Genomic DNA, 27,888 nt, shown 5'->3' with positions numbered 1-27,888 from the left:
GCTGGAATTGGCAAACTTAACTCTGAAAATTAGAGAAGAGGTGGGCTTGAAGGAGGAGTGGAAACCTTTTGTTGAATAATTAGATTAAAAAAAAAAAAACAACGAGGCTGTGCTGGGCCCTGCAGGGCTCTTCTGGGGGTTGTAACTGCATTCCAAAGATACTCTCACTCAGTTTGCAGGTCTCAAAGTGACTTACAACACGGGCTCAGCACTAAAAACAAGTTGCCACGAACAGGAAATAAAACGCTTAAAAACACACCCATGCAAACAGAAGAAACAGAGGCCAGATATAAAAGAACTCCAATGGAAGCTGGCTAAACATGAAAGCTTGGGCGCATCCACGTCAGGGCTAACCCAGGCCTCATCCTGCTAACCCGTGCAAAGAGGTCTGTGTCCACAGTGAAACAGGATCCAACCCGCTGGTCTCAGCCTCCCTGGAGGCCAGTGACATCTCAGCAAAGCTGCGTCACAGACAAAAGCAGGCGCAGAACCACTTCTGGCCCCAAAGGCCCAAAGTCACAGGCAGAGCAGGCGTCACACTTGCTATCCAATCTAAAACCTCGTCTTCTTACTATTAGGTTCCCAGAACCAAGTCACTATTTCATTTTCCAGCGTCCTCTAGTGCATAAGAGCAATTTCCTGCAGAAATTCGCAGAAGTAACATGACTAAAAGCAAAGGCAAAACGGGAAGGAGCTTTGTGCAGAAGGAAATTGGCGCTCCCAGAATAGTCAGGGTGCTAAAAATATGGAAGCAAGAAGAATCGCCGACAAAAGAAGAATGGCAAATGAAATTAATGGGCTATGCAGAATTAGATAAATTAACAGGAAGGATTTGAAACCTGCGGGACCAGAGATTCTTAGAGGACTGGAGTAAATATTTGGAAAGCAATTGTGATAAACAGATTACGCTAGGAGGACTGCAAGAAGTTCTGTAAGGAGGACTTTGTGAAATATTGCGAGAAAGACTTTGAAAAGAATTATTAGTTAAGGACAATTAAAAGTAATGGAGAAATTAAGAAATGCAGAACAAGTGATAAAGAACGGAAAATCTTCAGAAGTTCTTGACGGAAGTCTTCTTGGTTCCATTTTTATGGCAATAATATTCTTGCTGCTGTTGTTGCATATAAAAACAATTTATAATCCTGTCTGTTAATATCCTCCCCTACAATGCCAGAATAGTCAGGGTGCTCAGGACTGCAGCCCAGTCCCGAGAAGCAGCTCCTTGGTTGATGACTCCCTCCAGACAGGTTTGAGCATCCGACAGACTCAGGCTGATACGAAGGGCCCTCTGGCAAGGACAGGGATGCAGCCCCTTGCCCTCGAGAAGGTATGTATTTTTTGCTGTATAAGACTCACTTTTTCCCTCCTAAAAAGTAAGGGGAAATGTATGTGCGTCTTATGGAGCGAATGCCGGCTGCGCAGCTATCTCAGAAGCCAGAACAGCAAGAGGGATCGCTGCTTTCACTGCGCCGCGATCCCTCTTGCTGTTCTGGCTTCTGAGATTCAGAATATTTTTTTTCTTGTTTTCCTCCTCCAAAAACTAGGTGCATCTTATGGTCTGGTGCATCTTATAGAGTGAAAAATATGTTATTCCTTGGATTCAGAAGGACAGTCTTGCTTCAGCAATCTGGTTTTCCCACCACCACTTTACCTCCACAACCTACAGGGAGACCCAACTGCCAAAGCCTCAAGGCCAAGGAAGCACACACACAGCTAGGGGGAAAGTATTTTTATTTCCTTAAAGCGTCAGTTCAGGGTTATTTGGGGTTTGAGAGAACGTTGTTAGAAATATGCAGATGACACTCAGCTCGACTTCTCCATCCACTAGGTATTTGGCAGATTAACATGTCGTGGCCTTTAAAATGTGTTTGTGCGGTCATTCGTTTGTTTTTGTTTTATTATGTATTTTGTCTTCTCATTTTTAAATATTTTTTTTCTGTTGTGAACCACCCTGGGATCTTTGGATAAAGGGCGGAATGGGCATAGCCAGGCTTTTTGTTCGGGGGGGGGGGCAGGACTTTAGTTAGGGCGGGGCAGAACCAATGTGATCAGTCAGTTAGTGAAGCATTTATATTGTTTCACTTGATTGGGGGGGCAGCTGCCCCCCTGCCCCCCTTGGCTATGCCCATGAAGGGTGGTATACAAATCTAATAAATAATAATAATAGTAACCCAAGTCTCTATGGGAGTATATTGTATTTAAAAATGGGGTATCAGAGTTGTTTTTTGTTTGTTTGTTTTTTAAGGGATGCGGGTGGCACTGTGGGTTAAACCACAGAGCCTAAGACTTGCCGATCAGAAGGTCCGTGGTTTGAATCCCCGCTACGGGGTGAGCTCCCGTTGCTCGGTCCCTGCTCCTGCCAACCTAGCAGTTCGAAAGCACATCAAAGTGCAAGTAGATAAATAGGTACCACTCCGGTGGGAAGGTAAACGGCATTTCCATGCGCTGCTCTGGTTCGCCAGAAGCGGCTTAGTCATGCTGGCCACATGACCCGGAAGCTGTACGCTGGCTCCTTCGGCCAGTAAAGCGAGATGAGCGCTGCAACCCCAGAGTCGGTCACAACTGGACCTAATGGTCAGGAGTCCCTTTACCTTTTTAACCCTTGCAATATTATGAAGATTTCATTTCCCTTCACAGATGTATACAATCGGGTCATGTTGACTGGAATTACATCAGCCCTGCTCAGTGTGAAACTAATGGGCAAATGAATGTCCCAAAATTTGTGCTCGCTAAGGAAAACAGGAAGGGACGCGGGTGGCGCTGTGGGTTAAACCACAGAGCCTAGGACTTGCCGATCAGAAGGTCAGCGGTTCAATTCCCCTCGATGTGGTGAGCTCCCGTTGCTCGGTCCCTGCTCCTGCCCACCTAGCAGTTCGAAAGCATATTAAAGTGCAAGTAGATAAATAGGTACCACTCCGGCGGGAAGGTAAACAGTGTTTCCATGTGCTGCTCTGGTTCGCCAGGAGCGGCTTAGTCATGCTGGCCACATGACCTGGAAACTGTACACCGGCTCCCTTGGCCAATAAACCAAGATGAGCGTCGCAACCCCAGAGTTAGCCATGACTGGACCTAATGGTCAGGGGTCTCTTTACAGAGTTTTTAGGGGGCTAACCAGGTTGGGATAGCTGAGATAGCAGGCTGGTTGGGTTTTGAATGTCCTCTGTAGATTTTTCAATTTCATTGTTCTGTATGGGACAAATGACAATAAAGATTATCGTATCATAAATGACCTGTGGGGTGGTGCAGTTCTTCTTGTTTTAAAGGAGTTCTCCACAGGAGGAAAGGAATCTTCCACAGGGAGTTAACCCCCAGCTCTCTTTCTGTGCATTGCTCACGCCCCAATCTTCTACCCACCGCTTCTTTTCCACAGGAAGGAAGGAATCGTCCTCTTGCCTGGAATTTGGGCCACACCCCCTGACCTCCTTGGCTGCAGGTGTGTTTTGAACAAGCCAGGCTGGCCCAGCCACAAACGCCAAAGGAAATCAGGCAGTCAAGCGAGTTTGATGAAGAAGGTGGGTCCTTGGCCTCTCAGAAGGGCTCTTGTCTTGCGCACCAGGGAAATCAGGTCAGACTGTGCAGGGAACATTATGTTTCCATAACCAGAACTTGCACACAGCTCAGAGTTCTTCCCAAACGCGGGCGAGATGTTCTTGTCAAAGTGCAGTCAAGCGTACACCATATTTTTCCGTGTATAAGACTATATTTTTTCCTAAACTTTGGAAGTTTAAAATAAGGGGTCGTCTTATACATGGAGAGTGCAGTGCGTTTTCTTAAGTTTGAGTCCCAAAAAATAGGGGGCATCTTATACCCGGGGGCATGTTATACACGGGAAAATGCGGTAATGCTTATTTCATTCCTTTGCTACTTTTCCACTCGCAAAAAATAATGCTCAAAGAGGCATGCAGCAAAGAAAACCGAAATGCATTTCAACACCAAACAGTGCAAAAAGAATTTCCTAATGACATATCAAAACAACTCAATAGCAAATATAATAACATAGTGGGAAACAATACTACAGAACTATAAATGTAACAAGATTGCATAAACAACATTCAGCATCCGGTAACAAAAATAGCAAGGGAGCTTGACAGTTTCCCCTTGGTCTGGAGACAGCCCCTGCCATGCTCTCACTCACAGCCCCTCTTCTGCAGCAATTTGCAAGGCTTCTAAAACACCCCTCCTTCCTTCCTTGGAGGTTTCTAAGCAGAGGTTGGGTGGGCATCTGTCAGGGATGCTTCAGCTGAGATTCCTGCATTGCAGGGGGTTGGACTAGATGACCTCTGGAGGTCCCTTCCAACGCTACGATTCTATGATGTCTCTCCAAAATGAGGAGTTTTGCAGATTTATGTAAGAATGTTAGAAGCTCCTGGCTGCATCCTCTTCTCACGGTGGCCAGCTGGATGCCAGTTCTGGGAAACCTGCAAACAGGAATCGAGCACAAAATCCCTCTCCCTTCCTCCCGTTTCCAGCTCACCAACTGCGGAGGCACAGCAGAGCCGCCCTGGCCAGGAGCCCCCAGGAGCCCTCTCCCCCTCCACGAATTTGCCTGATCCTCTGTCAAAGCCATCCAAGTTGGCGGCCCTTGAAATAAATTTTAAAAAAAGGTCTTAATAAATGTTCATAAATGTACCAAGCAAACACATACATAAATATATAAACCACATGTCTGAAGCAGCACAGGAAAACCGCCCTGAAACCATCTTGACTCTCAAACTGACCAAATGTTTTCTCTGCAAGGTCAAAGGAAAATGGAAACACCTTTTCCTTCACAAATCCTGTCTTAAGGGTATGTCTGTCTGTGTATGAACAGGGTGAGCCTCTGACCTGGCTCAGGAAATAAGTATTTGTCACCACAAAAGACTGGCCAGGCTCCCCAGGGTATCCAATCAAGTGAGCATTAATAGGTAACCTGCCTATTAAACAATGCACTCAGATTTCTGTTGTAGACGCCCTTTCTGTGATGTAGGTATGATGTTTCTGGGGGTGGTCTTGGACTCCAGGGTGGGCAATTTAAGATGTCTATACTGTATAAGGGCGGACACACCTGGGTTCTGGGTCCTCCTCCTTTCCTGCATGTGAGGGGAGCCCCCTGTTGCAACAGATCAATAAAGATCAGGCTTACTAGCTGCTTTGCTTCTCAATATTCTCTGGTTGGCCTCTGTTCTTTTCTCCTACTGATGGAGAACCTGCAAAGGACTCTAGAAGGGCTTTTGTGTCCCCCAGAAGGGAATAAGGGCAGATTTTTGTTTATTACACCCTGATGACTTCCTTGTGGAAACAAATCCCCCAGTTTAGCTCTGTGCTGCGCGAAGAGGTCATTGCTTTTCCCTGTCCTGAATCTCCCGACATTCATTGGGCGCCCCTCAGTTCCCGTGTTAGAAGAGAGGGAGGAAAACTTCTCTCTGTCCACAGCAGGAATTTGAAACTTCTATCATGCAGCCTCTGGCTCAGCCTTTCCCTAAACGAAAAAGTCCCAACATGGCAACCTTACTGCAAAGAGGAGCCACTCCATCCCCTTATTCAGCACAGAAAGATTTGGGGCGGAGGGCAGGTCTGTATGGGAAATGGAGTCTTGATAGCACATGGATGGAAGCTTGAGGAAATCTCAACAAAAGAAGAGTGGCAAGAGAAATTGATGAACTACGCAGAACTGGCTAAACTGCGGGACAAGGACAACTGTGGCTTTAAGGAAGAAAGGGGGCTTTTTGCAAATTACCTAAAAGGACAACAAAATGAATTGGACTCCTTGGCAGGTTTTGAATAAACATGCACAAATTTATTGATTGTTAATATATTAGATAGATAATATAAGGATTTATACATTTTTACAGTATGCAGGGAACAATATGTGATGAGAAATCAGAGACAGGAGCTGAGGGAAGTCGGGGGGGGGGACTTGACAGGGAGGTGGAAAGAAAAAGGGGAAAAAAGAATGAATATAATATGTTTTGATATTTTGATATGTTGAAATTGTTAATTAAAAAAAAACTTTTTGAAAATGGAGACCATTTTCCACAGGGCCAACTCCAGGTTTGAGGAGCCCTTGGCAAGATGGCCTTTGTGGGGGTCCTCTAAGTCTGCGCCCCCTCCAGGGGCTCATCTTCAGGCAGATGTTTCTTGAAGGGCGCCCGAAAACCTCTTACCATGCGCTGATTTGCATGTGTCCCCTGAACCCCTATTGGCCAAATATTCTCTCAAGGCGTTTCTGGCCTTTCCGCAGCCATCCTAAGTGCACCCAAAAAGGAGGCAGAAGTTGAGGAGGGAAGGAGGAACCAGCTGAGTGACACCTGACAGGGAGGGTGGGGGCAGGAGGAGGCCAGCCAGGGACAAGGTTGTTTAACCAACAGTGAACCTCAGCTGTACGAGGCGAGTCAGATCATTGTGATTGACGAGTGTAAGAGCCTGCTGGATCAGGCCAAAGCCCCTTCTGGCCAGCCCTCTGGTCTCACAGCAGCCAACCCTTTGTCTATGTTATTCTAGATGCTGTAATAAATGAAATCTGCCCTTATTCCCTTATGGGGGACACAAGAGCCCTTATAGAGTCCTTTGCAGGTTCTCCATCAGTAGGAGAAAAGAACAGAGGCCAGCCAGAGAATATTGAGAAGTAAAGCAGCTCATAAGCCTGATCTTTATTGATCTGTTGCAACAGGGTCCTCACTCACCACACGCAGGAGGGAGGAGGAACCCTGAACAATGGCGCGCAAGGCCTTATATAGACATTTTAAATTGCCCACCCTGGAGTCCAAGACCACCCCCAGACACATCATACCTACATCACAGAAAAGGCGGTCTACAACAGAAATCTGAGCACCTTGTTTATCTCCTGTCTGGCAGGTCACCTGTTAATGCTTACTTGATTGGATACCCTGGGGAGCCTGGTCAGTCTTTTGTAATGATAAATACTTTTAGTTCCTGAGTCAGGTTAGACATACCCTTAAGACAGGAATTGTGAAGGAAAAGACAATGGGGAGGATTGCCCATTTTCCTTTGACTTTGCAGAGAAAACATTTGGTCAGTTTGGGAGCCAAAATGGCTTCATGGCTGTTTTCCTGCGCTGTTTCAGACATGTGGTTTATATATTTATGTACGTGTTTGCTTGGTACATTTATAAACATTTATTGCTGCGCAGGTTTTTCTGGACGACCGTCGGGCTCCCCAGCTTCCTGCCCTCCTGCCATAAGGAAGCTTCTGCTTCTATTTTCCAGGCGTCACGAGAGAGAGACTGATCTTGGGGAGAAAAGGCAGGTAAGTCACGGAAGGTGAGCAAACGCATCTCGATCCCCGGGGGTCCCTTCTTCCCACCCGGAGCGCCCGCTTGGCCCGGGGTCTTGGGTGCCAGGCGGCGCGCACGGCCCTGGCACTGAATTCTTGTGGGTGCCCGGCCCCTTGGTGGGGATTTTGGTGGGTGCTGGGGGCACCCGGGGAATCGCCGCCCGCGCTTCCAGCCCTGCGGCTCCGAGCCACGGAATTCCTTTGTTGCCTTTGCGCTGCGCCCTCCCCAAATCTCAGGGCGCGTCTGTGATTTCTTCGCCGCGCCGTCTCCAAGGGGCGCCTCGGGAAAGGGAGCCCGCCGGGGCGCACGCCTCTCCGGCTCCCGGGCGCGGGCGGCGGGGGCGGCGCTTCCTTCCCGGCGCGCGGGGGGAGCCGAGGGAGAGGCCGGCCACAGAGAGCCGGGAGGCGGCGGCTGGAGGAGGAGGAGGAGGAGGAGCCGCCGCAGCCCGAGCGGCCATCGCAGGAGGAGGAGGAGGAGGAGGACGGAGACGCCGGCGCCCCCAGCCGCCTTTGCCTCCAGGTGAGCGGCGCCCGGGGAACTGCCCGCTCGCCAAGAGCCGGGGGGGGGACCGGGCGGGGGTCCCCCAGCCTGCCCCCCCCAGCCGGGCTGAATCCTTGGCAGGGCGAGCCTCCGGGCATGTGCAGAGCGCGCATCCCTTTGCGCGCAATCTCCCTCGCCGCCCGCCCGCCAAGCCCCCGGCCGCGGCTCGGGCCTGCGATGGGTGGGGCTGCGCGAAAGGGGCCCCGGGGCATGTGCAGAGTGCCCCCTGCCGACTGACCGCGCGCGCGCCCTCTGGGGCGGAGGGTTTGCAGGGCAGGGCTGCGCCCCTGCGCCTTTGGCAATACCTGCCACAGAAAGTGGGGCGGGGGGGTGGCTTGCGCCCCCCCTCCTGCTCCCTTGTACCTGGGGGGGGGGGGGGAGAGGGCAAGGCTCGCCCTGGCACCTGCCGCCCCAGAGCAAGATGGGCTGAGCTTTCATGTGTTTTATTTACTGTTTATGACTTTTGATACGTAGGCAATTATGTAAATCTTGTCAGCCGCCTTGAGCGTTGTTTTAACTATGGAAAGGCAGCATGCAAGTAAAATGATGATGATGAGCTGGAAGAGCCGGGCGTGCTCTGCCTCACCTGCGGGTGCCCTGCGGCTGAGGCACCTTGGCATCACGTCGAGGCCCCAGGTTGCCCCGTGGGTGCTCAGCTTCCAGCTGCTCCCTTGGGACAGGAACCACGAAACCTCTGGGGATGGGAGGGTGCTGAGTGCCAGCCTTGTTTTGCTCTTCCTCGCTGGGTGTGCACGGGGCGGGCATTCTCCCGTGCCAGGTAGGATGCCTCAGGCTAGCTCTGGCATCCAGCTGCTGCCTCTTCTCTCCCTTCCTTCTATATCCAGTACCCTCTGCAGAGAGACCCTCTCTCTGGCTTTCAAAACAAAGGGCAGAAAAAACCCGCAACTGTGTTTGCAGCATTAAGAGAAATTAAACAGTGTAAATAAGTTTTGATGGATGCAATCATACTGAATGCTTTAGTTTTTGTAAAAACGCAGGAGTTTATAATATGTAAAATGAGCCATGGAAAGAGAAACAAAATAAAAAAATTCCTTCCAGTAGCTCCTTAGAGACCAACTCAGTTTGTTATTGGTATGAGCTTTCGTGTGCATGCACACTTCTTCAGATACACTTCGCATGCACACGAAAGCTCACACCAATAACAAACTTAGTTGGTCTCTAAGGTGCTACTGGAAGGAAATTTTTTATTTTGTTTCGACTACGGCAGACTAACACGGCTACCTTCCTGTGCATGGAAAGAGAAGAAGTCATTGATATCCTAAAAATTAGTATTTTTAATTGTCAAACAGAAACTATAATGAGATTATACATATATATATATATATATATATAGCCCCACAAACCAAAGATTCCTCATCTTGTTTCATTTTGTTGCGTTGCATTTATATCTCCAAGGAGCTCAAGGGGGTGTGCGTGGTCCTCCCCTCTTCCCTGTTGAATCCCTGCAACAACCCAATGAGGTGGGTCAGGCTGGGAGGCAGCGACTGGCCCCCAAGGTGAGCTTCATGGCTGTACTGGGCTTTGAGCCCTGGGCTCTTCCAAGTCCTGGTCTAACACTCTAACTGGCACACTGCATTGGCTCTAATTATTATGGGCTTTCGAAACCACTTTTTAGGGCACAGTTGCCCCTCCAAAATAGTGCACAAGGCACCATGAGAAACACAATGGTCACAAAATATTAAAAATTAAGCTATTGTCCAGTTAAGACCATGTCACACCCCCTTAAAATGGAGCACAATGAACAGCCATTATTAATAAAGCAGCAGTTAATGCAGAGCAGACTGAAATGAAAATGGTTTGCATATTCTTGTCAAAAACTTCCAAAACAAGGCCGGCGGGGAGGGTTGCGCAAGAGCACCATTAAGTGCAGGGCAGCTGCTGCAACACTCCCCCCCCCCAGACCCTGACCCTCACATCTGGCAGCTTTCTTTATCCTACAGGCAGGCCTCCTTGGCCGAATGCAAAAGTCCAGGCAGTCTTGTAGGGGGCACAGGGTGGGACACGGCAAGCTGCAGCCCTCCAGATGTTGGCTAGGCTTGATGGGAACAGGAGTCCAAAGAACATCTGCAGGGCCACAGGAGCCTCGCCCTAAAAGAGTTTAGGGCTTTAGAAGCCAAAATTCGAGCTTTAAATTGGGTCCCAAAACGAAGGAGGCAGCCCGTGTAACTGTAGAGAATTGATGTGGCGCGAGGCCCCAACATGCACTCTCGCTGCCATATTCCCACATTGGACTAGATGACCCTTGGGGGTCCCTCCAGCTCTGCAATTCTGAGATCTGATGAATCTGTGATGTTGGTGTTTCCAAACTGTCTTCCAAGGCAGAGTGGGCGTTGTAGTGTCCAGAGTGGGCACAAGGTAAATCAGGATCCGCTTGTGGACCTTTGAGGGATTAACTGACTTCTAATAATATATGCATAGCAAGTAAAAACTATATGAGGGCTATTCACTTTTCACCCCATATCTCTTTCCCATATAATATGGGTGCCAATTGGCTGCCTTGTCTTGAGAGTTTTGCAAATCCCTGATCAGGTGCAAGATAAGGAATTCTCTGCACAGATGATTCCAGTGCATGGTTTATGGAGAACAGTAGCTAACGGGATCCGTTCCCCGAGGGACCTTTTTGCAGCTGGCTCTGGTTGGTGGATTGCGGAGTTCCAGCAAAACCACGGAGCAGATCCCACATGCCGGAAGTCTGTCTAGCCCTGTCTTAGAGTCACCCAGCCTGGATGCAGACAGAGCAGGTATCTCAGAGAGTCCCGTTTTCTCCAGAAGTTTCTGAAAAGCATCCCTGGCCACTGATTCCTGCCCTGAGAGTCCCAAATCCAGGACCATCCCCAAACCATGTAACACCCCCCATGCAACTCCCATGTAAGACACAACTCCATCCAGATCAGTGCACCCATATCAGTGGGTTTCCCCACCCAAATCCACCCCCAAACAGCTCCAGAAACGTCTTGTTCTGAACTTCTATCACCTCCCTGACTTAACGGCAGAAATAAGTGGAGCTGCTTGTCACTGGCTGACAGGTGACACTGCAGCCCAGCAAACCTCCAGATGACTCACTCAGCCGTTTCCTATAGGTCTCCGGCTCCCAAAGTGGACAATACTGCCCGCTGGGGGGTTGCCTAAGGGTGCCAAGAGACGAGACAGCAGGCACTGGAGGTGGCGATTTAAGATGCCTGCCTGCTAAGAGACTTGAAACCAGACACTGGGAACCTGCGATCCCATCATCAAGGCCACCCACCACATTAAGAATTTACTGAACAGTGAAGTCGTTACTCAGTGTGGAATCTAAGACTCTTAATCTCTGTCAGACTTTGAAAAGCTGATCTCCCTGGATCAAGTTCATCAGTTTTGTTGAATCAATTGAACTAAATTTTGTCCCAAGACAAAAGCAGCTTCAGTCTTCCCTTAGCAAGTGTTTATACTCAATATGTTTATTATGAGATTTTGCGCTTTTTCTGCATAAGGGGTGCCTCTTACGCTTTGTGGGGGCAGCTTGAGGAATCTGTTTGGGTTCCTTCCTTAGCTGCTGGCCACCACAGCAGCCTCCAGGCCAGAGAGCAAGAGGACCAAGGTGGGTCACAAAAGAAGTGCCACAGAATGGCCTGTGGGCCAAGACTCCATACAGGTCTTTGTCAGTCCAACCTGGAGAGCTGTCTCTGAGCTTCGTCCACGGCTGCTGCCTTACTCCACAATTTCACTCTTTGTGCCTCCAGGTACATCTTCACCGTGTTGCGAGGGGCAGCCGTGTAGCCCCACATGTGGTGGGGCTGCTCAAACATGGCTGAATTTTGGAAAGAGGTGTTTGCCAAGTTTTCTTGGATAACTAAACAAACTATTCCTCCCATCTTTCCACCTGGCGCTTTGGAGCCTACATGTGGAAACAGAACAGGATTCAAAAAGGACTTACTTCGCATCTCTTAACAGCAGGCTGGGAAGACCTTTAATCTTAATAGTTTGACTTGCTGGTATTCAAGAGTTTGGCAAACTGCCCTTCTTGAGTATCTAAAAGGCAGAGTTTGGATCACCATTTGTAAAATGTATGGCATGGTCTTACCTCTTACAGAGATACTGCAGCCTGTTGCAGCTCAGTGCCATCAGTACATACATATGTCTGGCTCATTTAGGACTATGTAGAACCTTCATACCCAATAATGATGGAAGTCGCAGGCAGAGAATACTTTTATTTTCATGAATCTTTATTATCTGCGAAGGGAATCTTTGTACGAGTCAATACTTTTACTACCCCCCTTTGAAGCTGTGCTGGGTCTTTGTACTTTGTCCTCCTGGGGTGTGACGCTTTATGGGTTTAAATCTGTTTTCTTTTTTTTACATTTTCACTCTTCTGTGTGTGTTGAGAAGCCAATAGTATATATAAGGAAGTGCTAAAGAGGGAAGCAGAGAAACTAGGCTCCACCGGGAAAACCCCTGCCCCATGGCGTAGGTGGGGGGGGGAGGCTTGCTGAGAGTGACCTAACTGCCTCTTCTTCCCTGCAGGGCTCCCCCCCCCCCGACATCTCCATGGCCTCCCGCATCCTGCACCGCCTGCGGCATGCCCTGACCGGAGAGGGCGAGCGGGATGGGCTGGCAGGCTGCAGCTCAGAAGCGGAAGAGTTCCCAGAAAGCTCCGAGCTGGAGGATGACACCGAGGGCCTCTCCACGCGGCTCAGCGGGACGCTGAGCTTCACCAGCAACGATGAGGAGGAGGAAGGAGAGGAAGAGGAGGACGAGGACATTGGCGTGGCTGGGCAAGGGCAGCCCCCAGAGCCAGACCTGCTGGGCGAAGACACAGAGGACGCCGGTAGGGCCCTGGAGCCGGCAGCAGGGAGGGTGGTTTGCGGGCACATAGTCAGTGTGCAGGTGCATAGGAGAGCACATTGGGCAGGGGCTTGGAGTTAAGGGAACTGCCTGCACCCGAAACGGGAAGGAGCCAAGGGGCCCTCTCCATCATTGTTGTTGTTGTTATTCCTCACAAGTGTGTTGAGGGGGAAGGGGACAGCGCCCGTCCCGTGATGCCAGCCATGGCTCAGCACCTTGAGAAGCAACTAGCCCACTGGCAGGATGATCACTCCCAGGTGCGACGCTACGAAGCACTGTGTACGGTTCTGGTCGCCTCGCCCCCAAAAGGATGCTGTAGAGTTGGAAAAGGTTCAGAGGAGGGCAGCCAAGAGGATCCAGGGGATGGAGGCAATCCCCTATGAAGGGGCTTTTTAGAGAGAAGGCGAGCAAGAGGTCACATGACGGAAGTTTGTGGAAGTGATGCTTCCACAGGGAAGTCTTTGCCTTCCTCTCTCAGAACACTAGAACTCGGGTGGCTTTAAAAGTGGATTAGACAAATTCCGGGAGGAGAAAGAATTGCTTCTGAATCCCAGGAGTGGAGAGTGTGGCTGCCTGTGGGTTTCCTATAATGGGCATCTGGTTGGCCACTGGGAGAAGAAGATGGCCTGATCCTGCAGGTTCTTCTTCTGTGTTTGGTCCCAGCTCTTCTCCATGCCAGAAACAGGAGTCACCAAATCTTCAGCTTGAGCTCTTGCTGACCAGGAAGCAGGAACCCCCTCCCAGAGCTTGACATCTGCTTTCTTCCTTTTCTGCCCCCCCCCCCCCCCGCTGCAGAGCACAGCCCCCCGACGGAGCGCAGGGGCAGCAACCTGCTCACCCGGCAGCTGCAGGAGCTCTGGAGGAAATCGCGGGGCAGCTTCGTGCCCCAGCGCCTCCTGTTCGAGGTCACCAGCGCCAACGTGGTCAGCGAGCGGAACTCCAAGTACGTGGTGAGTGAGATGGGGGTGGGGGCAAAGGAAGGAACCCCCCCCCCAGCCTGTAAAGAACCTGGGATTGGAGGGGCAGCAAAAACAAGACAGAAGGAGGACCCAACATCTAGAGGGAGGGATATTGTAGAGAGAAGCTGCCTCTCCTGGCCTTAAGTCAGCCAAACGCCCATGGACAGGTGTTCTGGGGGTCCCCCCTGTCCCTGAGGAAGTTCCAACTCTACGACCTGGAGAAAAAAGGGGGCGGTCAGACTTTGCCTGCCCCACCCTCCTCTGCCTTCTCGGTGATGGTACCCGCCCTGTGGAACGCCCTCCCACCAGATGTCAAGGAAATAAACAACTACAGTGGTACCTCTGGATGCGAATGGGATCCATTCCGGAGCCCCGTTCGCATCCTGAAGTGAGCGTAAGATGCATGGGTCACGTTTCGCCACTTCCGCGCATGACGTCATTTTGAGCATCTGTGCATGGGCGAGCAGCGAAACCCAGAAGTAACGCGCTCTGTAACTTCCAGGTCGCCGCGGAGCGCACACCAAAAATATTTAAGCTGAAGCGTATTAATCCTGAGTTATGACTGTATCTGACTTTTAGAAGACATCTGAAGGCAGCCTTGTTTAGGAAGGTTTTTAATGTTTGGTGTTTTACCGTGTTTTTAATATTCTGTTGGGAGTCACCCAGAGTGGCTGGGGAAACCCAGCCAGGTAGGCAGGGTATAAATATTATTATCATTATTATTGTTGTTGTTGTTATGACTGGAGTTGCCTCTTCTTGCACCCACCATGCCTTATTGGGAGGGTGGGGGGTGTCTTGTAGGGTGCCTGGCCCTGACTATTTTCTCTTTTTCCTTGTGCTGCCACGGTTTGGGCAGAAGAGCCTCAGGTAACTTCCCCATGGCTGCTGCTGTTTCACCTGCCTGGCTTTCCCAGCCCTTTCCTTGCTGCTTGGGGATCTGTCCGCGGAAGGGGGGAGGTAGGCTCTCGCAGCGGGAAGCCAGGGAGAGGGGCATGCCTCCCTGTTTGTCTTGCTGCGGGGTGGGGAGGGGATTACTGAATTCTGTCCCTTTCCCCCCTCTCACTGCTGCCCCCTCCCTGTCCCACCCCACAGCTCTACACCGTCTACCTGATCCGCGCGGGGCAGTTCGACAAAGCACCCGCCTGCATCTCCCGCCGCTACTCTGACTTCGAGCGGCTGAACCGGCACCTGCGCCGGCGCTTCTGCGGCGACATGGCGGGCGTCTCCTTCCCCCGGAAGCGGCTGCGACGCAACTTCACGGCCGAGACCATCGCCAAGCGCAGCCGCGCCTTCGAGCAGTTCCTGTCCCACCTGCACTCGCTGCCGGAGATCCGGCGCTCGGCCGACTACCTGGAGTTCTTCTTCCTGCGCGACCTGCAGGCGGCGCAGAGCCTGACGTGCTCTGGGAGGTACACGGAGGCCCTGGCGACCTGGGCCAACGCCCACCAGCTGCAGGAGAGGCTGGGCGCCTGCCGCTCGGGCCACTTCCTGCTGACGCTGGCCGGGCTGGCCGTCTGCCACCAGGAGCTGGGCCAGGCCGGGGAGGCGCACGCGGCCTGCGAACGGGCCCTGTGTCTCCTGGAGGCGCAGGACAGTCACCCGCTGCTAGCCCCCTTCCTGCAGGCCCACATCCGCCTCTCCTGGGTGCTGGGCAGGGACAAGCGCCAGGCAGAGGCCCGGCTGCAGCGACTGCAGGAGGCCGGCGGAGCAGAGATGCACCCGCCCACCCTGAAGGAACTGCTCATCAAACAGCCCCTGCCCTGAGGAGGCCGGCTGGCTTCACTTTGGATCGCGGGAGGGGAGCAGCCCAGGCAGAAACTGGACCGTTGTTTTAGGGCATTTGAACTCGTCCCTCCCGAGGACCACTGTGCCCCTGCGAGGAACAGCCGCTGGGGCTGTTTATTTGGGGCTCCGTAGAGGAATTAGATGCCTCCCTGGCTTCTGAAAGGGACTTCTTTGTAATGCTTGAATGCCTCTAGGAGGAAAGGGATAGCAGCACCCGCCTGCCGTGTTTGTCTGACACTAATAGCTGTCACGGTAGGCAGAGGGGCACAGCTCCTCTCCCCAAGTGGAAGCCTGGGGGTCTCCAGAGGTGGGTGGTGCTGTTGCTGCTGGTTGGGGTTCCAGCCTACTGGGGAGAGGGGAGCTGAGGTTCCAGCCCCAGGCTGAAAAAGGGAAGATTTTAGAGTGGTTTCCAGGGAAGAGGGGCTGCCGGCTCCCACCTCTTCCAATGGGGCAGGGTGTCAAAGGGAAATCGGGTGGAAACCAGGTCCCTCCCTCCCTCCCCTTGCAGCCTCAGGAGACCAGAGCCTTGGAGGGAGGGGCTGCCGCCCCTTTATTAGCGACAGGGAAAGCCAAGGGCCAGTCTTGTAACTCCCTTCACCCAATAAAAAGGACGCTCATCAGTGCTTCTGTTTGTGGGTCTCTGTGCAAAAGCCGCCCAGACCAGCTGGCTTCCATCTGGCTGGAGAGCCGCTGCCGTTCCAGCATGAGGCCTGCAGGGCCCGCCCAAGTCCACAGGGGCCGCGCCTCTGAGCAGAACCGCGCTCTTCCTCGCTACAGCTTGCTGCCGGAGGGCTGCTCCTTCACGCGGATGACGCCTTCCTGGGCACAGCTGGCAGCCAAGACGCCGTCCCTGCGCCACAGGCGCCCGTGAACGAGGCCCCGGGACCCCCCTGCGTGTCGGAGAGAGGAGGAGGAGGCTGTGATGCAGAACAGCCCTCGGGCGTCTCTTCCCCGCACAGCCCCCCCCCCCCATGCTCCCCGCCTGGCACCTACCTGCCCAGGGGCTCTCGCACTCATAGAGCATCCAGTGGTCGGCCCTGAAGGGGGCGTGGAACCACATGGAGTGGTCCAGGGAGACCATGAAGCTGACCCTGTAGTGCTGGTGGGGGAAGAGGGCCGTCTGCAGGAAGGCGTAATCCGAGATGTAGGCGGCCACACAGCAGTGCAGCTTCATGTCACATTCGCCTGCAAAACAGACATCGCTGGCTGGAGGAGAGAGCAAGGCGCAGAGGGGCAGGTAGCAGAGAGCCTGCTGAGGGGGCAAGGTGGGTGCCGGGTGCCCCTGTTCGAGCTGGAGAGGAGGTGCTGCAGCCCTAGGCAAACTTGAAAGACCCAAATGATCTCCCAAAGCAAGTTCCTAGGCCTCAGCGCTGTGCAGCAATCTCTCCAGAGACCAAGTCCCCAGGCAGGAGCCTGCGTGATCCACACATCCCTCCCCACCCCATAATTCTCCTCCCTTACCCCAAAATGTGTGTTTGGGATTTTTTTCTTTTTAAGGTTCTGTAAATTGAATACTGATTCAAGTGAAAGGATGCAGATTCACATTGATACCTGATTTAGAGGACTTTTATGGGCCTCAGACCAATCCCTGGTATGCTAACGGGGGGGGGGGGGGGGAGGTGCCAAAGAGCTTACCTATGTGGCCCTTGGCTCTCACCCACAAGAGCTGCTTGGGCTCCTGCGGTCTCCGGTGGAAGAAGTCTGGGGGGTTCACTGGCTTAATCTCAATGGGAACTTCTTGGGCCAGCATCTTGTTGAGCCCTTGCCTGTATCTGTCCAGAAGGTTTGGGTCCCTTTGAAAAAAGAGCAGACACAGAAGAAATGCGTAACAGAAGAAATGCGTAATTGAGAGGTAAATACAGATGATTGTCAGAGAAGCTGAAGGAAGTCCAAACAGAGTTAAATTTGTGAAAATTTGGATAAGATTGTATATTTGTGTTGAAAATTAATAAACATTATTTTAAGAAAAAAGAGCAGACACAAGCAGTGAGCTGGCTGGGGGCACAAGGGGGGCGCCATTGCAGGCGAGCAGGGAGCCTTTGCCCACGGGTCCCAGGCAGCCTGGGAAATGTCCAGGGATGGAGCTGCAGCCCCAACACCACTGGGAGGGTCTGGAAGAAAATGGGGACAGGGACGGTCTGGAGGAAAACGTTGGGCCTCATTCTCACTTGCTCAGCCAGGCATACCAACCAACACTGGTAGAAGCAGGGCTTTTTCCCACCAGAACTCACTGGAGCCTTCTTACAAGAGAACAAGGGAGGGGTTCATGGTGAGCTCTGGCACCAGAAAAATTGCACTGGGTAGAAGCTGTCATGGGCTAAAGGCAGAGCCCTCTCCCCTCCTGCAGTTTCCATCCTGGCTAGTTGCCATTGAGAGCCCTCACTTCCTGATCCTCTTTCCAAGCCACCCAAGTTGGTGGCCACCCTCCCTCTTGTAGCAAGGAGTTCCACAGACTAGCCTGGCCAACCCAAGTTTCCTGGAGCTGCGCAGAGCCAGAGGAGAGTTCTGAACTGGGAGCAAACCCAGAGCTGGGGTCAGTGCAGCTGCTCCAGGAAAGCCCATTGCCCTCCTGGAGGACACACTTTTCCCACATCACAGCTGGCTCCCTGGGCCAGGCAGGAGCCAAGGGCAAGGCTGGTAACTTCGGCCTCAGGAAGCCTTCAGCTTCTCTAGGTACGTCGCCAAGCGGACTGTCTTCTGGAAGAGAGGTGGGGACCCCGTGCCACTCACTGCAGGTACTTCTGGATGAGCTCTTCCTGGGTCAGCAGTTCCTCTGGAAGGGGCACGTCCGGCATGTGGAACTGGTGCTTGACGGGGCTGGGCTGGTCCTGCTGGAAGGAGGCCTGGCAAATGAGGATGGGCTTCCCATGCTGGATGGCCTTGACCGACCGCACCGAGAAGCTCTTCCCTGTGCGAGTGCGCTCCACCTGGTACAGAACCGGCACCGTGGGGTCCCCTGGAAGCAGGAAGAGCCTTCGGTCAGCTCACTTGCCGCCCCAGAAAGGGAGAGTGATGGGAGCATTATGGCTGCTGTGCAAGCAAGCACTCGCTCTCTTGGTTTCTTCTCTATCTCCTTTTCCCCCCCATGCCAGAGATCAAGAGCAGTGCTCAGGCAGCGTCTGGGCTGTGCCCCGGAATAACAGTAGGAGCATGACAGTCAAACGGGTGGGCACAGCTGGGATGGTAGGATTTCCTCCCTCTGTTGTTTTCAGTCCCAGTCAGACCAAAAGTGGTGATGAACTGGGACTGATGCCACCACCCTTACAGCTGCTGTTGCAGCTTCCTGGGACACTCTGCCTGCTAAGATGTGGCCTGTCTGGGCCTGGAAGGAGAAGCAGGAGCGTCCCCCAGTGGCCAACAACACACAAACCACCATCCACTAAAAGCAGCAGGCTTAAGGCAAAAAAAAGTAGGTAGTACTTAGATGCTGCACTGAAGAACTAATGGGAATCACAGCTACAACGACTAATTGTATTTACTGGTTTTGGGGGAGATGCTGAAAGGAGAGAGAGAGTAGAGCTAAGAACATAAGAAGAGCCTGCTGAATCAGGCCAGGGGCCCATCTACTCCAGAAGTGGAATCTGTGTGACCAGAAACAGCCTCCCTTGGGTGATTAGATGTGGAAGTCCAGTAGCCACAAATGGCCATCTCCGTCCATCACACCTTGCCTGTGAGCTTCCTTTGGATCTTTACCTGGCCACTGGTAACACTTTGGGTGTGGCTGTGTGAGTCTTCACCTTCTACTGCCAGTTCTGCAGCTTACCAGGGTCTGCTTATAAGGCGCTGCTCAAGAACTCCACCCTTCCCACCCCCTCCTTTCCCAGAACCTGTTATTACCTGCTCTCACAAAGTAGCAATGCAACGAATGGACTTGTACATCCTCACTCACAGCCTTTGCAGCTGCCACCAAGGCCTGGCCCACTATCTGCCCGCCGAAGAGTCGCTGTGTGACTGGCACCCAGTAGTGCCTCCCACTAGTAGAAAGAGAACAAAGTGAGGTTATTCCCCAGAAGATGGCGTCTTTCTGTCTGCCCTGATTCCTGCTTTTTGTTTAGCGTACTATAGGGTGGCCTGTGGGGACAAGGTGGATAGTGTGGAGTCATGTCAGGCCCACATAGTTTGTGTTCTCTGCATTGCAAATCAGAACCTTGCAGCCCACTCTGACAGCTATCTGGGGTCAGGGCCCAGGACATTAGAATTTCTCCCAAAAGCAATTCCCAGCACAAAGCTTGGCTTGTTTTCAGAAAAGACGGGGAAGCAAGAGAGCCGATTTTGTTTCTCGTGTTATTCCAGACCAAGGGCCTGTCTTTCGAAGGGCAAAGCCACCCAGTCAAGTTGTAACCCATCAAAGAGACATACTTGGGCTTTGGCACTTTGTGTGAGGTGACCATTTTTGTTTCATTTGTTTGCAAGACAGATATGAATCCATCAGCAAGACTTTTATTACATCGTTGCCTTTGTTTTTTCTCAATGCTGTGGAAATAGAAGTACAGCCTGGCTGCTGGATCAGGCTAAAGGCGGCCCATCTAGCTCACTGTCCGGCTCTCACAGAAACCCCCATAGGCAGAAGCACCGATAAGCAGCTGTCTTATGATCCTAATTGCAGACAAAATTTAACGCGAGGCTTTTTTTAATCAAACAACCAAAAGCATAAGAGCTTCAGTGCCATTTGATGCTGCAAGATGGGAAGAAACCTTGAGATCTCAATAAGATAGCCATCTTCAACTATCTGAAGGGCTGTCCCATGAAAAATGGAGCAAACTTGTTTTCTGCAGGGGAGGAACCGATTGATTCAAATTGCATGAAAGGAGATTCCGAATAAACCTCAGGAAAAACTTTCCGACAGTAAGAATTGCTTGGCAGTGGCAAGATCTCCCTTGGGAAAGTTGTGGACCCTCCTTCCTTGGAGAGCTCTGTTTAGGGAAGCTGTTTATGTTTAATGCTGTATTGTGTTTTTAATATTCGGTTGGGAGCCGCCCAGTGTGGCTGGGGAAACCAAGCCTGATGGGCGGGGTATAAATAATAATAATAATAATTATAGGTTTTGAAACAGATGTTGGACAGCCCCCTGCCAGGGATGCTTCAGCTGAGATTCCTGCATCGCAGGGGGTTGGGCTTCAGTCCAGTATCCCTGAAGGAGCATCTCCACCCCCATCTTTCTACCTGGACACTGAGGTCCAGCACCAAGGGCCTTCTGGCAGTTCCCTCACTGCGAGAAGTGAGGTTGTTGTTGTTGTTTAGTCGTTCAGTCGTTTCCGACTCTTCGTGACCCCATGGACCAGAGCACGCCAGGCACTCCTGTCTTCCACTGCCACCCGCAGTGAGGTTACAGGGAACCAGACAGAGGGCCTTCTTGGTGGTGGCACCCGCCCTGTGGAACGCCCTCCCACCAGATGTCAAAGAGAAAAACAACTACCAGACTTTTAGGAGACATCTGAAGGCAGCCCTGTTTAGGGAAGCTTTTAATGTTTGATGGATTACTGTATTTTAATATTTTGTTGCAAGCCGTCCAGAGTGGCTGCGGAAGCCCAGCCAGGTGGGCGGGCTATAAGTAATAAATTATTATTATTATTATTATTATTATTATTATTATTATTATTAATGACCCTGGGGGTCCCTTCCACCCCTACAATTCCGAGATTCTAGGTCCACATCGCCCACGACGAAGGGCCCGGCCTGTGTCCCTCCCTCCCCGGCCGCCCTCCTCCGCCCCCGCTGACCGAAAGAGGTCCAAGTCCAGCGGCTCCAGGCTGAGGACGCTGGTGACCAGGACGCTGCGCAGGTCGCCCTCCTGCGAGGCCTCCTCCCCGCCCGCATCGCCCTTCGCCTTCCGCTCGGGAGCCTCAGGCCCGCCGGTGCCCGCAGGCGACGCCATCTTGAACCGTCACCTGACAGGAGGCCGCCGGAAGTCCGCGCGGCCGAACCCGGAAGCGCTCTCTCCCTCGCTCTCTCCCATTGGCTGCGGGGGGGGGGCGTCGCCCCGCCCACTCGCTTCCTGACGCGGCGTCCGGAAAGCGGAAGCTCCCTCTCCGGAGGCGGAGGCGGGTCGTGCCTCGCGATTGGCCAATCCGCTCGCCGGTCCCTGGTCTCGTGGCCTTCCCGTTGGCCGAGCGGCTGCCCATCCTGCGGCGCGGCCCCTGATTGGTGGGTCTCGGGCGAGGGGCGGGCTCCGTCCCCTGTGGGATGCCGGCGGGCCGAGCGGGTCTCCTTCTGCCGGGCGGCCGGGAGGGAAGGAGCCGGAGGGGGAGAGAGAGCGGGGCGGAGCGGGGGCCGCCCGGGCGGGAGAGCGGAGGAGGGGAGAGGCGAGGGAGAGGGGCTCTGGCGCGGGAAGGGTTAATGGGTCGCACGCTCACGGCAGAGGGAGGGAAGGCAGGAAGGGGTTAAGCCCCCTCCCAAAAAAAACATTATTTCCCCACACGAAAAAGAGAGAAATCCTTATTCCCTTTGGGTGGGACTGGGTGGGTTTTGGGAGTTTCCAGGCAGGAAGGGGTTAACCCCTCCTCATTGGAAACCATTGTTCCCTTTGGGTGGGTTGGGAAGGGGGCCTCGGGGGGGGCAGCAAAGGGGCCTGGGGGGGCTCCCTTCTCCCCAACCCCCACACCCCAGTTATCCTGAGGGGAGGGATGCTCCTCCGGGCCTCTGGGTAGCATCCTGACCCTTTGCCCTGGGCAGCCATGGAGCTGGGCTCCTGCTTCAAGAACTATGAGGACTTCCGGGAGTGCTTCAGCACCTACAAGAAGGAGAACCGGCTCCAGTACGGCTTGAGGAGCTGCGTCTCCATCCGCTTCCACAACCGCAAGAACGGGACCAACATCCGCGAGGACGTCACGTAAGGAGGCCTGCGCTTCAGCCTCTCGGGCGGGAAGGGGGGGTGCCATTTTTAGAATTGCCGCGTCTAAGATCCCTTTTGGAGGGACTTCTGCTGCGGTTATGAGGGGTTGGGCTGATGGTCCAGTAGGTTTATTCTACCGCTAATCACTTACAATAATCCTAGGATGATAATCTCAGGTAACCGTGGCATTATTTCACTGATTCTCCTGATAATCCCATTAGTTAGGCTGCCAGGGCAATGCCTGACCCTCTTGACATTCCCCTCTTGACCCTCTTGACATCCCCTTTCCTCTTTCCTCGCCAGGTTTATGCAGGTGAAGTTTGGCTGCTCCCGGTCGAGAGACTCCGGCAAGAAGAGGAAGCAGCAGCAGGCCAGCTTGTGCCCGGCGTATTTCGTCCTGCAATACAACGAGGAAATAGACCGGCTGGTGATCAGTGAGCTGAATGGCAACCACGTCCACACAGAGTCCAAGGCTTCCTTGGTCAGCTCCAATGCCCCACCTGGGACCAGGACAGCGACGAAGCTGCCTGGCCCCCCCAAAGCTCCCGGCAGCCCCCCAGCTAAGCTGCGCAGGGAGGAGCCAGCGGAGGTAGAAGCCTGTGAAAGGGACAGCGATGTGAGCGTGGAGGTCGAAGTGGACTCTGACGAGCCTCCGCTGCTCCCGCCTTCCCCTCGCGAGGAAGCCGAGGTTCCTCCTCAGGCAGGGGAAGATGGCTCCTCCAACTCTGCTTTCCTCCAAGTCGCCGAAGTGATGAAAAACTTTCTGCGGGTGGACATGGGCTCCTTGGCCTCCATCAGCGTTGGGAGCGACCAGGACCTGGAGCGGCTAAACTTCCAGACCAGCAAGATGAGGAGCCTCTTTGTCAAGTTCCCCGAGAGCCTTCTGCTGCACCGGGTCCAGAGCAAGAGGGGCCACGTCCTGTATGCGTTCCTCGTGGAGAGCAAGGAGAGGGTGGGGAAGCTGGTCCACCTTGCCATCTTGAAGGAGGACACGCAGGAGAACACGCGGAAGATGTTCTCCGTCTTCAAGGAGTTCAACCCTGAGTGGCAGAAGGTCAAGGTGGTCTTCATGGACATGTCCTTCCTCCACCGGGCCAGTTTGCAGGAGCTCTTCCCTTCGGCACAGGTCCTCCTCTCCGTCTACCACACCGTGCGGCTCCTGGAGAAGAAGCTGAAGGAGTCTCACGCGTCTTTCTCCTTCAAGTACAACTTCAAGCTGGCCCTGAAGGACGCCGTCTTCTCCACCTCCACCTCGAACCTGGACGCCTTGTCCCAGCAGGTGAGGCACGTGGTGGACCAGGACTTGTACAAGTACCTGCGGACTAACTGGTTCTCCTGCGAGATGCTCTGGTACATGCACGCCAAAAAGGGCCTCCATTCCTGCAGCACCTACATCGACAGCTTGGACCTCGTCGCTCAAAAGCTGTCCCAGCTTTTTGGCACCCAGCCGTCGCTGGAGACCAGCATCCTTCGCTTCGTGGAGTACGCCGACAGCTTCAACACCAAAGGCCTGGAGAACCTGACCCAGGGCCTGGCGGAGGACAGCCGCAGCGGCCTCATGCAGGAGCTGAAAGTCCTGGCCCGGCCCGCCGTGAGACGCAGCTCCAGTGCCGCCTTGCAGCAGCAGCAGCAGCCATTGCCCGGGAGCGCAGCAGAGGAGCCTCCGAAGCAGTTCACCAAATACAGCCCAGCCAAGCCTGTTGCCACCATGCTGTCGGCCCTGCGGGACAGCTGCACGGACGTTGCCTACCAGCTGTGTCTGAACGAGTGGGACGTGGTGCAGAAGTCCGTCCAGCTCCTGAGCTACGCCAGGTACAAGACCACGGTGCAGCTGCTGGAGGACACCCACCAGGTCAGCAGGGACGGCAAGAGCTGCAGCTGCTACTTCCACTGCCGCTACCAGCTGCCCTGCCGCCACATCCTGTCCATGCTGCTGGCCAACGGGGAGGTGGTGGGGGAAGCCATGGTGGGCAAGCGCTGGCAGAAGGAGTACCAGCACCTTTCCGTCTTGGGGGAGAACCTTCTCGAGTTTACAGAGCCCTCCGCAGGCCCGCTGGGGGCAGTGGGGGCGGCCTCAGGGGAGCGGGGGGACAAGATCCAGTCTCTCAGCAAGGAACTTGGCAACCTCTTGCTGCAGAGCGAGGGGGAGGAGCTGGAGGAGCGCACCTCCACCCTCAAGATGATTGTCAACATCTGGACTAAGTGTTGCGAGCTGCAGAGCGAGGGGGAGGGGCCGGAGAAGAAGCCCCTCAATGTCCGGAACGTAGGAGACCTCCCCTTTCTCTGGGTGAAAAAGGAAGAGATGGAAGAAGTTGAGGTGACTTCAGGAACGCCCGGCCCAGCCCTTGAAGACGTCCAGACTTCCCTGGCTTGAAATCCACGCCAGCCTGGAGTCGTGAGCAACTGGAGGCGACCTTGACTGTGTTCCCGGCCCACTGTGGTTTTTCCCAGCTAAAGAAACTCAGGGTTGCTGTTCAGTTTTGCAACAAGAAAGCAGACTCTGTTCTGGTCCTCCTTTGGTGGCTGCTCTTTATGAGGACTTGGCATGCAGGTGGTGGGCACAACCATTCCTCCTGACCTGTATGCTACAAAGGTCCCCGTTGACTGACTGACGCACACACGCATTCTCCAGGTTTTGCAGCCCACGGCTGCAGGCTTGACAATCAGGGAAGGTCTCCTTTACACGGGTGGCCTTCTCCAGGGCATCTTCCTTGCCAAACCTTTGTCAGTTGCTCTTGACTCACACGTCTTGCTTCCTCGTTGCCGTCTCCCTTGTTTTTTCTTCTTCTTTAACGTAGGTCATTTTAAGAGTTGGAAGGAATCCCGAGGGCCATCACCTCCTACCTCCTGCTATGCAGGAATCTCAGCTCCAGGGCAGATGGCCGTCCAACCTCTGCTGAAGACCTCCGAGGAAGGAGAGCCCACCTTCCAGGGGTAGTCATGTTTGGCTGCTTCAATGTGACGTGACTCTCTGGGCCTGATGCATGCAAAGAATTGCTGTCTTGGTTCTAGCTGTATTTTTACTGTAATGCTTCTGGGGTGGAGGCTGGGCCCCCCCGCCTGGCTTCAGCGGCAGGGAAAAGTGATGCAGAGTTGTTTCTTTCTTTGGTGTCCGGAAGCCTCTCCCAGCAGGGACTAGTTTTGCTGCTATGTACTTAGACCAAATTTATTGTTGGAAATAAAAGTCTGACCGCCCTCCTTTGGTACCTGAACGTACTTTTCAGTTTGCCTTGTGTTTCAATTCTCTCCTCTCTGTTTGCTGTTAAAAAGCAAAACAAAAGACCAGGTGGCCAAGATATCTTTGAAGCCAATACTCCGAGCAGAACTCCAAAAGTGGGTTTGTGAAGCGCACTGTTTCTCTCTATGCCTTTTGGGAAGCTAATTAGTTCAGAAAGCTGGTGCAACAGAGCAAAGGCTTTTCATTTAAGACTCACAGTCCAGTTAAAGGCCTAAACTACTGCGCTGTGGGTTAAACCACAGAGCCTAGGACTTGCCGATCAGAAGGTCGGCGGTTCAAATCCCCGCGATGGGGTGAGCTCCTGTTGCTCGGTCCCTGCTCCTGCCAACCTAGCAGTTCGAAAGCACGTCAAAGTGAAAGTAGATAAATAGGTACCACTCCGGCAGGAAGGTAAACGGCATTTCCGCGCGCTGCTCTGGTTCGCCAGAAGCAGCTTAGTCATGCTGGCCACATGACCTGGAAACTCGCAGCTTCTCTGCTCTGAATTGCACCTTTAAGAGCTATATTTCACCCACCCACCTTGGGTTTCCACTTGTGTTTGCCAGGGGAAGGTGGTTGGGGCACCCAGTGTCAAGCAGAGGTGTGGGGAAATACATAAGCCCCCTCTTCTCAAGTGGCGTAAAGGAACGCCTGAAGAATAGGGAAGTGACAGAGGAGACTGTCCTCACACCTTGTGCTGAGAGCCTTCCTCTCTGCTCAGCAGCAGTTCAGCCCTTCTTCGGAGTTCAGTTCTGAACATCGCATTTCTAGTCGCCTGGACTTTTAGAGGTTGCCCCTTATACCAATCGATTGTGCTCCCTCTTCCACGTGACCTTTGAAGGTGGCTACCACATCTCCCCTCAGTCATCTCTAGCCTAAGCACACCCAACTGCCTCAACCATTCCTCATCAGGCTTGGTTTCCAGACCCTTGACCACCTTGGTCGCCCTCTGCACACCTTCCAGGACATTTCCGCCTTAATGGCGAAGGGCTATAAATGGTGGGCAGAGCACAGGCTGGTTCACTGTTATTTCTCTAATTTATACCCCTCCCAAAGGAACCCACAGTATCTAGACAGAGAGCTGGGAGACAAACACACACACCCCACACCCATCTGAAATCCTGGGCAGCCACTGCCAGTTGGTGCGTGCCAGAGGTGCCCAAATTGTGCTCTGCAAATCGCAGCTTCATGCTGGGGGTCCGTGGCGTGACTCTGAAGAATGACACACACAGAAGCGGCTTTGTTGCTCGAAGGCTGTGAGAAGGCTGTGAGGAAGCTCCTTCTCTGAGCTGCTTGAAAGGAAGGGCTGTTTGGCTCAGAATCATGAGCACCAGAAGGCTCTTTGGAGTTTGCTGAGACACACACACACTTACGATACGATAATCTTTATTGTCATTGTCCCATACAGAACGACGAAATTGAAAAATCTACATCAGACATTCAAAAACCAACAAGCCTGCTATCCCATCTATCCCAACCTGGTTAGCCCCCTAAAAACTCTGATACCCCATTTTAAAATAAATAATTTGTCCTAACAAACCCTGACTCCCCTCCAGGGAGCTCTCAGCTGCAGCATCTGCACGCACCGCCATCTTGGAGACCTGCATGCCAAGCCAATGGTCCAGTCCTGCGCTATGGAGACCCCTAGCCTGCCTGGAAGGATGTGGGGATGGTCTCCCTTGGGGCAGAAGGAGGCGAAAGGAAGACGCAGCCCAGCTGAGATCTGAGAGAGGAGGTGGGTTGCCATGGTGACCAGGACCCGCCCTCCTTTGTGACCTCTCTTGCTTCTCTAAAAGCCAACCGCTTGCAGGTGACATTGTGGGTTAGCAGTGAGGCCAGGAGAGAGACAGGAGTTAGGGGCAGCTGGTGGCGATTAGGAGAGGAGTTTGCTTTGTTATTTTGATTTTGATTTGATTTATGACTTTTATTGGATTCATTTGATTTATTTTATTTTGATTTGATTTATTATTATTATTGTTTTACAATAATATTTTTATTAAGTACAAATTAGAAAACATACATATTCACAACAAGAGAAAATACAAAAGAAAAAGAAAATACATCTAACCAAGGGGAAAAAATTAGAGAATATTTTGTCTCTTTTCATATTTACAGTTATTTATACTTCTATAAAATGCTATTCACAATAAAGCAGTGAAATGAATGATATCAGAAAAAAGAAAAAAAGAGCAAAGAAAGAATAAATAGTAAAAGAAAAAGATCATAGGTGAAAATTTTAAAAAGTATATAAGTACTCACAATACATAGCCGTTTCCCTTCTATATTTATATTCAATTGTATAATTTCATCTTGTCCTTATCTACCGTAAATAAAGCGTGTTTTTTTTTAAAAAAAAGACTTCCACCGTTTACCTCACGCGTTTTTAATAATCCGTTGATTTATTATTTTACTCCTTTATTTTAACACTTTTTTACTTTAC

General features: G+C 52.6%; 3 protein-coding genes across 4 annotated transcripts; 2 read left to right on the top strand and 1 right to left on the bottom strand.

Annotated features, from left to right (window-relative positions):
- The first annotated feature begins 7,303 nt into the window (after positions 1 to 7,303).
- On the top strand, positions 7,304 to 16,928 carry SNX21 (sorting nexin family member 21). Of its 2 annotated transcripts, none has more exons than XM_083447579.1 (4): positions 7,304 to 7,792; positions 12,335 to 12,638; positions 13,451 to 13,605; positions 14,707 to 16,928. In XM_083447579.1, exons 2-4 carry the CDS (start codon positions 12,359 to 12,361, stop codon positions 15,376 to 15,378), a joined length of 1,107 nt encoding a protein of 368 aa, XP_083303705.1. In that variant the 5' UTR covers positions 7,304 to 7,792; positions 12,335 to 12,358; the 3' UTR covers positions 15,379 to 16,928. The 2 variants fall into 2 exon arrangements, with proteins under 2 accessions (XP_083303705.1, XP_083303704.1); XM_083447578.1 differs by lacking the exon at positions 7,304 to 7,792 and adding an exon at positions 9,217 to 9,330 and having other exon boundaries at positions 14,707 to 16,019.
- On the bottom strand, positions 15,925 to 21,298 carry ACOT8 (acyl-CoA thioesterase 8). The gene is made up of 6 exons (XM_083447608.1): positions 21,120 to 21,298; positions 19,237 to 19,373; positions 18,130 to 18,355; positions 17,035 to 17,192; positions 16,393 to 16,584; positions 15,925 to 16,289 (listed from the first exon to the last, which is right to left on the bottom strand). The coding sequence occupies exons 1-6, from the start codon at positions 21,272 to 21,274 to the stop codon at positions 16,171 to 16,173; spliced, it is 987 nt and encodes a 328-aa protein (XP_083303734.1). The 5' UTR covers positions 21,275 to 21,298; the 3' UTR covers positions 15,925 to 16,170.
- A 592-nt stretch (positions 21,299 to 21,890) lies between these two features.
- Positions 21,891 to 25,447, top strand: ZSWIM3 (zinc finger SWIM-type containing 3). Its single transcript, XM_083444676.1, has 2 exons — positions 21,891 to 22,228; positions 22,535 to 25,447. Exons 1-2 carry the CDS (start codon positions 22,074 to 22,076, stop codon positions 24,603 to 24,605), a joined length of 2,226 nt encoding a protein of 741 aa, XP_083300802.1. The 5' UTR covers positions 21,891 to 22,073; the 3' UTR covers positions 24,606 to 25,447.
- Positions 25,448 to 27,888: the final 2,441 nt, after the last annotated feature.

The sequence above is a fragment of the Podarcis tiliguerta genome (assembly GCF_965153285.1).
Source record: "Podarcis tiliguerta genome assembly, chromosome: 6".
NCBI classification, from domain to species: domain Eukaryota; kingdom Metazoa; phylum Chordata; class Lepidosauria; order Squamata; family Lacertidae; genus Podarcis; species Podarcis tiliguerta.
The sequence above is the reverse complement of the archived record's forward strand: the minus strand, read 5'-3'. Positions and strand labels throughout refer to the sequence as shown.